General features: G+C 41.7%; 1 protein-coding gene across 1 annotated transcript in view; it reads left to right on the forward strand.

The window, feature by feature from the left end:
• Positions 1–16,287, forward strand: part of LOC122811979 — a 1,339,201-nt gene that overhangs the window by 620,317 nt on the left and 702,597 nt on the right. The window contains exon 4 of the mRNA XM_044084179.1: positions 14,136–14,178. Within this exon, the coding sequence (XP_043940114.1) occupies positions 14,136–14,178 (43 nt within the window). The remainder of the gene's footprint in view (positions 1–14,135; positions 14,179–16,287) is intronic.

Raw genomic sequence — 16,287 nt, forward strand, 5'->3', positions numbered from 1 at the left:
TATGTTGGCTATGGTGCCATATTCAAACAAAGAGTACAGTATCAATCAATAATGGTATTTGTATGATTTATGGAACCAGAGATCAATGTTTTGTGGGTCATGCTACCAAACTGGTTAGGACTGTATCCCTGTAGGTGATATTTAGTCTAAACACTGGTTGGTCAAATCCAAAAGTACATCAACAAAGGTGTATTTGCATGCCCAGTAAAGACATACCCATATGCTGCCATAATGTATATGTGAACTAAGTTGTGTAACTCCTCCCTAGACCTGAAGAACTGCCAGCAAAATGTTTCTACTCCAAGAAGTATAATTTTCTTGTCTCATCCCTGGTAGTTTTCTCCAAGAAAACACAATAAACTTCTTTATAATCTGTAATTCTGTACAAGTTTATAAAGTTTGAATCAGAAAAAGTAAATAACAAAATATCCCTGGAACACATGAAGTTTATTTAAATTGCTGGTCGTTTAGCAAGTGAAGAAATTTCTAGCAGATTAGTGGTCCATTCCTACTTCTAAACCCATCACACATAAATTGGTTGCATTGTGAAGGAAATTCTTGCTTTCTTGCAATTCCATGGTACTTCTTGTTGTTTTATGTTGTATTCTTTGTTAGATGTTGTTTTTGGTGCTGAAATATTTTAGATATTATTTTGTATTCTTCAGTTTCTATGTTTCTGGTTGTAAGAGCCCAGTTGTCCAGCCAGCTAACAACCCATTAATAAATAAAAACTATATCCCTAGTCATAAGAAACGTGTAGCTCAGCTACACAAATGTAATCACTGATTAAACTGTAATTAAGTTCTTAGTTGTAGACCCCACAAGTTAAGCTGTCTTAGTGCCAGTCTGTAGGCCGTAATCTGCCTAAGGATCATGGTACTGAGCTCATAAACAATGCCATGACTTGCATAACAAAATGAGAAACATCAACAGGCAGAAAGAAGCACAATACACTCCGTGCCGGCGGAGTCATGTCATCTGTACCCCTACACTATTACTCAGCACAACATTCCACTTTTGTAATTCAGGAGTAATACCAGATGTACCCTGGTCTACCTTCTGTGCCTCAGTGTTTTGTGGGGTATAACACTTATAAAACATTCCATTTACTGCTATAATGAACTACTGCCTAGCCATGTCAAAACACCTTTATGCTGCCATGTAAGTTTCCTGACTTGTGGCATTGAGGATTACATTATGATGGTTAGGTATATGAAACCTAGCCTGACAGAGAGATTATAAGAATGGAGCAAAGGTGAGAGGGGGTATTCTGTACTACAGGGAATGTTACCAGTCCAATGGGATAACTCAAGATTTAGTTGTAGAACATTGATTGTTAAATAGTCTCCACAGAGGCTTTATAGCCAGACTACAAAATTACTTCATCAGGACCTGGACAGGCAAGGTATTAGGAAACAGAGAATTATGCTTTTAACATTAAAGTGTATCACATTTGGGTTTTATGAATCCAAGTAATCATTAAACTGAAAATTAGTGCATGTTAGAGGGAATGCTATCAGGCACTTGTAATAAAAACCTTGAGGAACTCAAGGTAGCATTAGATGGCTACAACTCTGACAAATACCATCCAGAAATCAGTACAGCAGTGATGACCTCCACAAGAAGGAGGCCATCACATGCATGTTCATCATACAAGTGTATAGAGCAGACAAAATGCCATACTTAAACAGGTAAGCCACATCTAACACACGACTGTACAGGTATGTCACACTCATAACATGACTGTACAGGGGCACAGGTTAGATCATAAGCATTGCACAGATGTACATAGCAAAGCTTAGTCATACCTGTACAACTACATAAAGCATAGGTTAGACTACATTTATTACACAGTTGTACAGAACACAGGCTGGACAACGGTGAAAGTGGGGTTATATGCACTTTATATTCCAAGCCAGGACAGGATAGGACATACCATTGCACAGATGTACAAGATAAAAATTAAACCACATCCATCACACAGTATTCATCATACATGTGCAGAGGACACAAGTTAGCCTATATCTATATCAATAACACAGGTCTACAGTGCATGAATAAGGTCAAACAAGTCACACAACACTGGTTTATGGCAAGCTGATTAAGCTGTATAGATGTATTGCATATGTCAATGCATGTATGGGAATGTTTGCATGCACAGTACATGAGGCAGATATTACTAGTGAACCTTTTCAGTATAAAATCACCTCTACAACCAGAAGTACTGATATGCTTGTACCTTATTCACAAAGATAAGAAAAGTATTTTTAACTAGACCCAGCACAGTGACAATTGTCACCTCTTGACTAACAGTGAAGCCAGATTTGTAGGATCATACTGATTACTAGGCTAATGACCCTAAAGGGCTTTTCTAAACCTAGCCATGGTACCTAAATGTAATGGACTGGCTTGGATCCCCTTAGGTTTTGTGTAGGGTGTATATAACTTGGGCATGGGTGGTCAATCATTTACAAGCTCCCCTTTACCTACTTCCAGCAAAATGTACTTATGCAGGCTTCACTCTTATGGGTAAACCATGCTGGTCATGTGTGAGCCTGGCTTTACTACTCAGGTAGTGATTGTCATTATATAAACCAACTGTACAGGAGTACTGTAATTTACTTTAGATAGTATACATAAAGATTTCTTGATATATGTCTGTATTTAAAATTGTTACTGTCTGGCATTTGGTGTAGAGGATTAAGGAGTTGTTTCCAGTGGTCCAGGGATTGATTCCCTCAGCCTCCATTGCCTAACTGTGTGACTCAGAGAAGATCACTTAATCAGCCAGCACTCCTGCTACTCTGCATTTGCTGAAACGTGGCTGATGTTATGAATAGACATTGCGGTACAGCGCAGATTGGGAAATTTATCCTTTTCCTCACTGTAGTGCGATCTCAGAGTTGGAATATGTAATTTGCAGTGGGTGTGTGGGTTGCAGGGTGGCTTGCCCCCTTTCATTTCCCAGACAGACTTTCCTGATAAACAGAAACAAATAAGTAAAATTCTTTATGCTACAAAAAGCATTTGTCTTATAGGTTTATGGGTTGTTACTAGGCTAATGAGCACTTGGGTCCTTACAAGCATAGCGGTACACCCCATATCATTTGGTCCCACGTATCATGACTGTCTATATGGGGGGGCATGTTAGTAGGGAGGTAACTAAGGATTCATGGGGAGGTGTTGGTTATTATAATACTATTCTTATTGACAGCCTCTGTTTTTAAGGGACTTGGGGGCCAGACCGGGGGTAAATTTCCAATTTCCCATCCAACTGTCAAGGCTGCATTTGAATAGGGTCAGGGATGTACTCTGTTTTACGTGGATGGGTAGTCTATTTCATAGTACAGGGATCCTATGGGACACATAGCTGTCTTTCCAGCATGTTTTGTTTATGTCACAAGTGAAGATCAAATCCTTGGATCTAATGTTTCTAGTCCTGTTTGTTTTGCACATGTGCAACTGATCCATCAGGGTTTTGTCTGAGGAAGCCCTGTAAGCCAGACAAAGATCCCCTCTCAGCAGCCTATAGGAGGCTGAATACACAGACAGTGTCTTTAGGTGATCAGTGTAGGACAGGGTATTCATGCCCTGAATTCCCTGGTAAGAAGCCTTTGTGGGTGTTCCAGCTGGTGCAAGTGTCTGTTTAGGGTCATGCCAAAGGGGGCTTTGGATTCAATGATAAGTCTAATAAGAGCCGAGTAGGGTGGTACTACATCTTCCTTATACCTGGATGCCATACCTTGACCTAAAAGTCAGGGGACATAGAATGATTTTCTTACCGTCTTGGGTACCTGCTGGTCAAAGGTCAGACTGCTGTCTACATATGTTCCCAAATCCCTTACTACATGGTCAGCTCTTAGGAGTGTTTTATTAATGGAGTTATTAACTTGGATTGAGAGTTTCCCAAAGGGCATTATAATGCATTTTTTGGCATTGAGGTTTAGGCCATGTTTTTGGCAGCAGTCATTTGTTTGTGTTAAACCCTCTTGTAAGATGTTGGTATCTCGGGGGGAATCTATAACAGTTCCCAATTTACCTTCATCTGTGAACTTGGTGAGCCAGAGGCCTTGAACATTAGCCTTGACATCCAAGAAATAGAAGCCAAACAGGACCGGGTCCAGCACAAAACCCTGGGGTACTCTGCTGGTGACTAGTCTCTTGGTATAGGTGGTCTCACCAATCCAGACTTCTTAGGTCCTGTCTGTAAGCCAGACATCAAGTGAGTTATGTAGGGATTTATACCTTGCTCAGATATTATATCAAATGCCTTGGCTAGGTCAGGATATATAGTATGTACTGATGTCCTTCAAGGATGCATCTGCAGTCCTTACAAATGGGTTGTCCTGTCGTCAGGCAGCCCTTCGGTCGGCCGGATTCCAAAGTCTGGGTCTGGCCTCGGCTGGTGTCGCACTTCACCCGATGTCATCTCTGCTGGTCTTCGGGTATAAAGGCATCAGCCAACGCCATTTTCCTCTGTCTTTCTTGCTGCGTGGCGCCCGAAGCAGAAGCTGTTCGCAAGTGCCGGTCGGTCAGATCCAGAGATTACTACTACCGAATACTACTTCGAAGACTTCTAAAAAGCTAAGTACCCCGTTGGGGACTCTTTCTTGCCTCAGCCGATGTCAGAAAAAGTGAATAACTGTTTAACTTGTGGGAAACAAATACCTCATAAAGATTTCCACTCTTACTGCTTACCTTGTTTAGGCCCAGACCACGACGTAGCAGCCTGTTTAGCCTGTGCTTCCTTCAACCGACGAATGCTTAGGCGGAGTTTGCTGAACAATTTTTCGGCTCAGATTTTGCGTACATTATGCCGTCGGATCCTCCGACTTCTCAAATTGTTAAGAAACGCAAAGAAAAAGACCGACACTCGCGGTCCGCGGTTTCGGCCGAAACCACGGTTAAGCAAACCGCGAGTGTCTCGGTTTTGGCCGAAACCGAGCAAACGGGTCAATCTTCAGCCGAATCCATGACTACTACCGAGGCCCCTGCTACCCTAGTTGAATCGGCCTCTGAAATTTTGCCTACTAATGTGGTTTCTCTAGAATTATCGGACACCATCCCTTTGGATGTCTCTACCCCAGCACGTGGTGCTGCTAGGCCTCCTGCAGCCATGTCTATAAAGGCCTTTGCCAGGGCTAAAGCAGCCAAAACTGCTAAGTCTGTGCCTGTTAAGCCCCCCCTCTCACAGGCCCAGTTCCAGTTCCCAAATGCTTACTCTGGCAGAGGATCTCATCTCTTTAATAAGGGGATCCCAATCTCACCCAGACAGGGCCTCTCAACCTCCAGAAAAGAGACCTAGAGCAGAGCCCCCTGAGCCAGTGTCCTCAGATGACTCTTCTGATGATTCAGACAATACAGACCATCCAGAGGCTCCTTTTTCTACTTATGAAGATTCCGATGCTGAAGAATCTATACCTTCTGCCTCTCCACCAGAGGAATTTTCCTTGGGGAAACCTTACATGCCATGAGAGAGCAATTCCAATGGCAGGGACAAGATTTCTCAGATTCAAGAAAAAGGCTTAGGACCTTTCTACACTTACCGCAACATAGGCCCTTAGCTATACCTCCAGTTCTTCTTGTTGTGGATGATGCATTCAATGATGCTTGCACTGCTCCTGATACTTTACCTCCAGCCCCTGCCAAGCCCGATAGGTTTTACAGGGTACCGGACACTCATCACCACTTATACAAGGCTCCTCTTGCAGATCCTGAGACTATCTCCCAGGGGCCTAAGGCAGTAGCCTCGACCTCAGCGAAAAACCCTCTCCCTTCTGAAAGGGAATCCAGGTCCTTAGAGAGATGGGGTAAAAAAGTATACACCTCTGCTACTCTCTCAGCTAGAGCTTTGAACTGTCAGTTTCATATGATCCAATACCAAGAGTTTATGCTTGATCAGTTAACTAAGAAACTGTCCTCTGATGATTCCTTAGATAAGAAATATGTTTTAGAAATGGTGAATAACACTGAGCAGGTTAGTAACCATTCTTTAAAATGTGGCTATGATGCATTGGAGGCTTCATTTAGATCAGCCATGACTGGCACAGTTATAAGAAGGCATGCATGGTTGAAAGAGCAGGTCTTGCCGGATCATGTTAAAACAAAGCTATTAGATGCTCCTATGGGTAAGGTTAGTCTATTTGGTCCTCCTGCCCAACAAGTAATGAAGAAAATGGAAGAGAAGGCAAAATCTGTACAAACAGTTAAAGATTTCTTACAGGTTCAGCCCCCAAGGTTTAGCAGGAACTGGCCTTCCAAAAATTGGTCCTTTCCAGACTCCTCTAAATCTCAGAGAGGCAGAAATAGACGTTCCAGAGGCAGAAATCAGTCCAGAGGAGGTGCCTACAGAGGACGTCAGTGGCAAGGCAATAACCAATGAGGCACAGACACAACCACTACCACTGCAACAGGACAATCACAGTGACTTGGTTCTGACACCGCCTACCAGGGAACAAATAGCAGCACCTTTAGGCGGAAAGTTAGCCTTATTTTCAAAAAACTGGCACTATATCACAAGAGACAAGTGGATTTTGCAAACTATAGACCAAGGCTACAGGTTTCATTTCCACACCTTACCAGTAAAAAATGGAATGCCAAACCTACCACCAAATCAAAAGACAGAAGCCCTAAAACAAATAGCTCAATTAACAAAGATGAGAGCTGTGGAAAGGGTACCACCTACAGAACAGGGCAAAGGATTTTACTCCAGACTTTTCCTAGTACCAAGAAAAGAAAAATTGGAGACCTATTCTCGACCTGTCCGCTTTAAACACATTCATCATTGTTCCAAAATTCAAAATGCTGACCCTACAGCAACTTCTTCCCATGCTGGGCAAGGAGTGTTGGCTGGTAACTCTAGATCTCAAGGAGGCATACCTGCACGTCCCCATACGACCAAATTGCAGAAGATACCTCAGATTTCTTGCAGGATCAGAGCATTATCAATTCTCAGCATTGCCCTTTGGTTTATCTACTGCCCAGAGTGTTCACGAAATGCCTGGCATCAGTAATCTCTCATTGCAGGCTACAGGAATCGAAATTTACCCATACCTGGACGACTGCCTGATACAAGCGGACAACAAAAGCAAGCTGACACAAGACTTACAAAGAGTCATTTGCTTACTACAAGCCCTGGGATACACAGTCAATTTAAAAAGTCAAGACTGATACCATCCCAAACAAGAACATTCTTGGGTGCAGAATTGGACACAGTAAAACAGATGGCATTCTAACTGCAGAAAAACAAGAACAACTTCCTCTTTACTTCTTGGCATTAACAAAGCAGAACAAACTAACAGCAAGGAAAGTACTGCAGGCCTTGGGCTTCATGGCATCCTGCATAATCCTGGTCCCCATGCCAGACTGCATATGAGAAAGCTACAGTGGTACCTAAAGAATTTATGGTCTCAACACAGGCACAGCTTAGAAACCGAAATACCACTAATCCCATGCCTGAAACAAGAATTCCTATGGTGGGCTCAAGCATGCCAGGCAAACCCAGGTTTGTCCTTCCACAACATTCAAGCAAGCCAAACCATCACAACGGACGCCTCAGACCTAGGTTGGGGCCCACATGTTGGACAAATGCATTCAAGGCTTATGGACTCCAGACCAGCTGCACCTGCACATAAATCAAAAAGAAATGCTGGCAGTAAAACTAGCAATCCAGAATTTCAGACCATTCCTCAAAGAAGGCCAATTGATGATAAGGACAGACAACACCACAGTCATGTGGTACATCAACAAACAGGGAGGCACTCATTCATACCCCCTATGTCGAATGACTCTGGACCTATGGAATATGGCCCTGAGCTACAACATTCAGTTACAGGCAATATTTGTACCGGGAAAAGAAAACATCCTAGCAGACATGTTAAGCAGAACTACCTCGGATGCTCACGAATGGATGCTACACCCAGACATCTTCAAGGCCATCACAAAGAAATGGGGAATGCCACAAATAGACCTATTCGCATCCCCACTCAATCACCAGCTCAAGAAATTCTGCACAAGGACATACCACCCACTTGCTTGGAAGGTGGACTCTCTATCCTTCAGTTGGAAAGGCCTGACAGCATATGCATTTCCACCTCTTCCTTTGATGCACAAGGTACTACTGAAAATCAAAGAGGAACGTCCAAGGATAATTCTGATAGCTCCAAATTGGCCAAGACAACATTGGTATCCATTGCTGAGGAGCATGTCTCGGGGGGGAACGTGGACACTACCCCTGATTCCTTTGATGTCAACTCAGAGCGACTACAACATCCTGCATCCAAACCTGAAAACTCTGCAACTGACTGCCTGGAACATTGCATAGGAGCATCTAACCCAGATTTATCCCAAAGGGTTAAAGACATTATCCTTGAGGCCCGCAGACCTTCAACAAGAAGGAACTATGCAGGAAAATGGAAAAGGTTTGTCATTTGGAGTACTGAAAGAGGGAAAGATGTGTCAAAGATAGATATTGCCAACATCCTGGAGTATTTGGCAGAGCTTCTCCATACAGGCCTGTCCTATTCCTCCATCAAGATACATGCATCAGCTATTTCTGCAGAATACAGCTTGATCCCCTGTCTTCTCACATCCTCTACTCAGGCAGTTCCTCAGAGGAATCAAGAATGTAAAACCTCCTAGGAAACCACCATTACCAGCATGGGACTTGAACTTTGTGCTAGAAAAATTGACACTCCTTCCATTCGAACCAGCAGCAACAGCAGATCTTCAACACCTATCCTGGAAAACTGCGTTCCTACTGGCAATTACTTCAGCAAGAAGGGTTTTGGAACTACAGGCTTTAATGGCAGTACAACCCTTCCTAATCTTCCATCAAGATAGAGTGTCCAGGAGAACTAATCCTACATTTATGCCTAAGGTGGTATCCAGAGTGTCTCTAAACCAGGCAATCCACCTACCTACCTTCTTCCCCAATCCACAGAACGGGGGGGAAAGACTGCTGCATACCTTGGATGTACATAGACAGTTGCGCTACTACCTGGACAGAACCAAGGGCAATAGAAAAACTGACCAGCTTCTAGTAGCTTATGCAACAGGAAGGGAAGGAAAAGCAATTTCCAAACAGACAATCTCCAAGTGGATAGGAAATTGCATAAGATTCTGTTACTCCTACCATGGAAAGCAAATTCCACAGAACATAAGGCCTCATTCTACAAGGGCTACAGCCACTACCACAGCTTTCTTATGAGGAGTGGCTACCAAGGACATTATTGAGGCTGCTACTTGGACCTCCGTGCATACATTTGCCAAGCATTATAACTTACCTCTATACTCTAGATCCCGAGCAGGGTTTGCCACTGCTGTTTTGCAAGGGATCCTAACTACACCATAATTCTTCTTCCTCCTCCCTAGTTTGGCTATGGTATTCTACCCATTTGTAAGGACTGCAGATGCATCCTTGAAGGACATAGTACAGTTTTGTACCTACCATAAATGTAGATGTCCGAACAGGATAGCATCTGCAGTCAGGATTACCCTCCCTCCTTCCCCTCTGTGGTACTCCTAGGGTATTTACCCACCTAATAGCTAGCTGGGGGGGATCTCGTATGGTGTATTTGTTTGTATATATGTACATACATGCTTATTTTTTGTTTGCCTTCTACTTTTTGGAAACATTGGCATTTATCCAAAAATTTAGCTTACCAAGAGGGCAACTGGCATCTGGGGCAAGAAACACTGAGGAAAATGGCGTCGGCTGATGCCTTTATACCCGAAGACCAGCAGAGATGACGTCGGGTGAAGTGCGACACCAGCCGAGGCCAGACCCAGACTTTGGAATCCGGCCGACCGAAGGGCTGCCTGACGACAGGACAACCCATTTGTAAGGACTGCAGATGCTATCCTGTTCGGACATCTACATTTATGGTAGGTACAAAACTGTACTTTTTACCCTTATCTATTGCCTTGATAATCCTCACAAAGAAGTCCACCAGGTTAAGTGTGCGTGAGCTTCCCCTTAAAGCTAAACTGGCATGCATCCCATGTCTGTAGGTTGCCAATGTCCTTGTTTATCTTTTCCATGATAATTCATTCCATGGCTTTGCATATTAGGTTTGCTTAGCTAAGGGGCCTGTAATTCCATGGGTCAGTTGATAGTCTGCCCTTGTGGAGGGGAATGACTGTTGGGGTCTTCCATTCACTTGGAACATAGCCTGTTTCAAGGCTGTGGTTGAAGAGTGCCTGAAGTGGTCCTGATTGATTGTGTTTTAGACTGTTCAGTAGGCAACCGGGGATGTTGTAGGGACCCACAGAGACAGTGTTCTGGGCTTTAGCAAGTGCTGCCAGCACCTGGTCCCTGTGGTAGTGTGTTAAAGGGAATTTTACCTGGTGTGGCTGGGGAAGGGTGGGAGTGAAGTTTGAGCTGAATTTATCAACCAGTAGATTTGCTGTGTCACCCTGGTCAGTAAAGGAGGTACTGTTCACCACCAGTTCAACACAGTGCTGTGTGTTACCTCTAAGGTTACAGACATAGCTGAAGAAGACTTTGTGGTTTTCGTAAGTCTGTGAGGCTTTCCTGACCTCATAATTGGCCTTGTTGGACTTAATTAAAACTTTTAGTTTCTTTTTTAGTTGTATCAGAGAGCACTTGTCTTGAAGGGAGTTGCACTTCATGATCATGGCCATGAGTTTTCTTCTTTTATTATATACCCTGTTTAGGTGTGGATTCCACCAGTGGGATTAATTTTGGGCTTACTTCTGGTAGGTACAGCAGCCTCTATGCAGCCATAGGGACTTTGAGAATAATTATGTATAGGTAGCTGTGGTCTTGTGATTAGGGAGAGCATTGAATTTTGGAAAACTGTCACTTAATAGGATATAGTCCAACTGTTACTGGTTTATCTGGGTTTTTCAGGTTGATTTCTACTTCAAAAGAGACATCTCTGTGATCCAACCTCACTAGTGATGACATAACACATGGGATGGGGAGTGGGGGGGGGGGGTTGTGCAATGCTCTCTCATTGGTAAGTACCAAATCCAGTATGTTTGATCTTCTGGTTGTAGTGTGCACTATCTCTTCCAGCATGTTTGTGTTAATAAAATCCAGGAAGCATTGCACCTGTGAGCTTGAAGCAGTGTCAGTTTCCCAGTCTTAGAGGGATAGTCAGTCACCTATGAATTGGGTGTTTGGTTGGATGGTGAGTGCCTCTAGTAAATTTAGTAAGAGTTGTGAGACTCTAGGAGCATAGATGGTGACCTGTAGCTAGCCATGATATGGTTAGGGACTTTGTGTGATTATTTGAATGTGGATGAGCTCCATTGTGTCATCCTGTTTAACCAAACTAGACATATGTTTGTTGCTAACATAGGCTGAGACTCCTCTACCTTTGGCCCTAGTCTGTGCTGTTGTTAGTCTAAATGTGTGGAAGGTTATGTGTGCAATTATTTTCTATGGCTTTAAGCCAAGTTTCAGACACAACACTGATGGCTACATTCTCCAGAGCGAGGAGGGCTTGAAAGGTATGTTTTTTTTGTTTAGGTCCTAGCATTGAGAAGTAGCACCTTAAGGTTGTTTGAAGACTTTTTCACTATGTTAGTAGTTCAGTTTTTTGGCATTGCCTAAAAAGGCTCTGGGGGGGGGGGTTTATAAAGTTTTAGCCAATATCCGAAAGCCTAGGGGCGAACAGTTGCAGCCCATCCTTGGCAAAGCAATGTGATCTGTCGGCCATGTACTCCCATGCTGACAAATCTAGGATCACCTTGGTTTGACACTAGAAACTAAGCCAATTATTAAAATTAGTCATTTTATGTTCATGCTGCGGCATTATCCTTGGTGAGGGAAGAATGCTGCTCCATGCAAGGCTCGTACCTATCTGTGATACATTTTCTGAGAGATCCATTATGTGTCTTTTCAACTAGTCCAGTGAGCTATGTCTCGGGTCATTTACACCCACATGGACAATGATAGAATGATACTGGTACCTGGGGTGCAGTAAGTTGACTGCATGTGTGATATTGCAGATCCTGGTTCCAAATAGACAACTAAACGTTATCTTTTACTAGTCTAACCTGGTGAGTGGGGCATCTGGGTGTCACACAGTGCAGTCCCCAGATAAGAAGAGTATTAGGTAAAGTATGTGCTTGCCTTGTGGCTTTGCTGTTGGGAGACCATAGGCTTATGTGAGAAGTTTGTTGTTACTTTTGGTGTGTGCTTTAGTGATTGCTGAGAAGCAGTGATACCATTAGGGTGCTTTGGAGGTCTTTGAGATTTTGGAAGGTTTCTTTTAAGCACCTCAGCATAAAACAATGTGTGTGTGTGTGTGTGTGTGTGTGTGTGTGTGTGTGTGTGTGTGTGTGTGTGTGGTGAGTGGTGTGTTCGAGGGATGTAGTCTGGGTATTCCTGACAACCTTGTTTGTATACAAAGGTTTTGCTTCCATGGAAGTTGTGTATTTACATTTCTCACAGACCTTGTTATATTCATTAATGATGAACTGGTTGTCTCAGAACATGACACAATTGCAGCATTGCCTTAGGATGCCTGAAATTACCAAGCTGGCCTCAGAGCCAATGCATATCCATGTTGTCTGTTCCTCTAATAAACTTGGCTGTTTAGGATTAAGGAGCATGTTTTAACAAGAATTTCCTAGAGTAGTTTCTGGGGTTAAGGGCAAGATGTTATATAGTGCTAGGATATGGTAGCATTATTTGATATGCAAGCTAGGTTCTGGGGGTTTGTATATTTCTAGGAGCTTTTTCTCAAGAAGGACACCAAATGAGTTCAGAAGAAGGCAATCAAGCTGGATTCAGTTTTGTGTCCCTTGCATTGTGTGTAAATAGTATGCACACACTGCTTATCTCTGTGGAAGGAAGAAAGATGGATCAGTAGATTTTTAGAATCTGTATATCTCGTCATTAAAATTCTATAAAAATAATTATCGTACTATGTGATTCTAAGATGTTTTAAAATGTATTATATGTAATAATATTTGGATATATTACCCTGTTCATAGTATTTATAAAACATATTTTTGTCAACTGTTTCAGTCTCATTTGTGTTTTTATGACAGTCAAATCTTTGCTTGTTTTAGATTCCAGTTCTCAAGCTGAAATTATTTTTCTGTTTTTCATGTAACTATTGTATATAGCTATTTCAGTTATTGTTCCTTTTATTGTTATGCTTTATGTATATATGTTTGGGTGATTTTGCTACTTTGTTTAAAAATTCATTCATTAAAAAAGAACAGACTGCAAAGTAGACTGTAAAGTCTTACAGACTGCAAAGAGGTGACATGTATCTGGCACACAAGGCATTCTCTGACCCATTACTGATGGATTTACTGCCCATCAGCAAGTTAAATGACATCAGAAATACTACATCTAGGGAGCTAAACCTCTTCAGCAACATCGACAGAACAGTTTGGAGTGTCGGGTATATTTCGCAGAGGATGCCGCTGCTGTGGAACAGACTCCCCATCCACATAAAACAAAGTTTGTCCCTCTCCATTTTCAAGTGCAACTTAGATCTATGGATGGGAAACAGAAAATGTACCCCAGGACTACCCCATGTACTACTAATGGACAGATGCTGCCCCTAAATGCTTTATCCAATGAGCGGGTCCCCTCAAACTTATGTATGGTATGATCCCAGTTATGTTCTTTAGGGATAATGTATAATTATTGTCAATGGGATGGGTAAGGCCATTCTATCATCAGTAAAACAACACAGCTCTGGATGAAGTGCCATTCTATAACCAAATGGGATGGGCTATTTGGAGCACAAAAGGGGAAATTGCCTAGGCTTAAAATGGCCCACATGGGCGGTTAGCCTAGTACTTATGAACTTATAAAAGTTATAGGTTAAAAAAGTAGCAGTGATGGAATGTGAAAAGTTTCAGATACTTAAGATTGGTACATCACATCCACATAACATTTAGAAGTGATGTGTGAAATGGGTTATCTGAAGTTATCACGTTAGTTGACGGGGCAGAATTTTCTCTAAGGGAAAAAATGGATGCACACTTTGCAGAGTAGATATTAACAGTTGTAGAGAAATGTTCAGTAGGAAAGGTGGAATGGTGTTTGACTGATTAACTGATTGATTGATTGATTCTTTTTAACATCCGCTGACTGTATACATTTATATTAAGTAAATGTTTCTGTTTTTCTTCACCTTTAGAGTGCCAGTCTCCTCAATGTCTGAGAAGTCCGTACCTGCTGAGGTAAGTACTGCTATGTGTCCTTACCTTTTAACGTTTTTATTGGAGACTTCTGGCCTTTTGACTTGTGACACTGAAACTGCAAAATCCTCCAAGGCAGCTGTTGTACTGCTTGCCAAAGACTAAACACCATATCCCTTAGCAGCAGACTGTAGATTAATTATACCAGTAACTACCAGTGTATCACATTAAGCTGAGAATTCAAAGTAAAATTTAAGGATGGAAGCCTGAAGAAGTTTCTGAATGAGGGCAGAATAATGTCTTAAGCAGTTACATTAAATCCCTTGCATGGTGTGATTAACTAGAATAAAATAAAATGTTCTCTAATTTGGCAGGTGGCATTTATGTAACTGATTTCAACTGCAAAATTACAGAGGAAAGAGTAGTACAGATTCCAATAATGACACATAGAAGTATAAATGAAGATAGTTTATTCCTGCCCTAAATTTATAATACACCTTCAACTATGCTTATGATGAGTCAGTGGTTTGGTAGCAAATGTACATAACCATGAGTAATTCAACAACCCTTTCTTTGTTATATATAGTCACTGGATGAATCAGTTTTCTCCATAAATGAGGATTACAGTCTGTCATTATTTTGTACTGTTTTGTTTTACAAGTACAAGAAAATACAGCCTCTTTACTTACTCTCAGATGTTGGACAACAGACTTAATAAGAGGTTATACTCAGTAATGCATCTATTATTGTCTGAAACAATGATTTCATTCTCATGCTCTGCAGAGGTAGTGGGAGCAAATACATTAATGGCATTATGAACTGAGTTCATTGTTTACAATATATTATTAATAACTGGGCATTCCAGTAATGTTTCATGTAGATTTTAAATTAGGTCAAGCTAAGTCAGGAGCTTGACTTGATACTGTTCTAGAACAAAGTCTAAGCCCAGGTCACCGGCCGTATACATTATAATGTTATAGAGGTAGCACTTTTCTGTCACTGTGTAAACTCTTTAGCTATGCAAAGTGCTTTATTTTACCATAAACGGCTTGACCTGAACTTGGATGTAGTTGTATGTAGAAAATTATGTGCAAAACTAGAATTTGATTGGGATATGGCTTAATCTGTCTGTACTATTATTGTGAGTTGACACTGTAAGTAAAAGTATTGTAAATTTACATCCTCATGTACTGCAAGCAGTTTTGTACATTAAATGCAAAATCTCATTTTGGGTAAAAAGTGACCTACATTCTAAAATGGCAGCTATTATATTTCTGATTCGCCATGAGGAAAGGGATGTAGTGTAATCAAAGGGTCAAAATACTAATTAGTGCTTAAGTTAAATGGTTACATTCACTAAATTAAAGAGGTGATCACACTTTTGGAAATTGTAAATGTGCTTTCTCCCAATTTTTCAGCATAGCAGCATTAGGAACATTAGCTTATGAAAGATGGCAGTATCATTATGCAGTTTATTTTCTGAATTTTTAACTTTGTTTAATTGGGAATGTATTGTGGAAAGACCTCATTTTCAGATATTCCTAAAGTGCAAAGCTTTAAGAAGCTTCACAGCATAAGTAAAGTTTAAGCATAACATAAATAATTAGACAAGAGGATAAGAAGGCATGTAATAGTTGAATTATATAGAAACGTGCATGGACATTTAGCAAAGTTTGTTTGTGTCTTTCAGCTTTTCCCGGTTAGGGGTCGCCACAGCGGAACTCCGGTCCGCTAATGATTGGTAGTGGATTTTTTACGTACCGGGTTACCAGCCCTGACGCACAATCTTCAATGAAGGCACACCCCATTCACATATGCCTCCACACAGAAGATGCTCTAGCTGAGAATCGAACGGGACAACGTCTTGCTATGAGGTGACAACGCTACTGCAGCAGCACTACCACAGAGTACAATCTTGTACCGTCAACTAGAAAGTAGTTAGGTAGTGATTCATAGAACCACAATGTGCTACAAGCCAATGGGTCAAAAGGCAAAGAAAAATGAGTATACAGATGAGGGTATAAAGGCATGCAAACTAAAAAGTGCATTCTAAGGAATGCATAATGACATGCAAATGAGGATGGGGAACAAGTCGTGATTCAGAGTTGTCAGGTACAATATGATAGAGATGTTTGCTTGCTTCTGGGTAAA

The sequence above is a fragment of the Protopterus annectens genome, chromosome 9.part0 (assembly GCF_019279795.1).
Source record: "Protopterus annectens isolate FY-2018-M chromosome 9.part0, PAN1.0, whole genome shotgun sequence".
Taxonomy (NCBI): Eukaryota; Metazoa; Chordata; order Ceratodontiformes; family Protopteridae; genus Protopterus; species Protopterus annectens.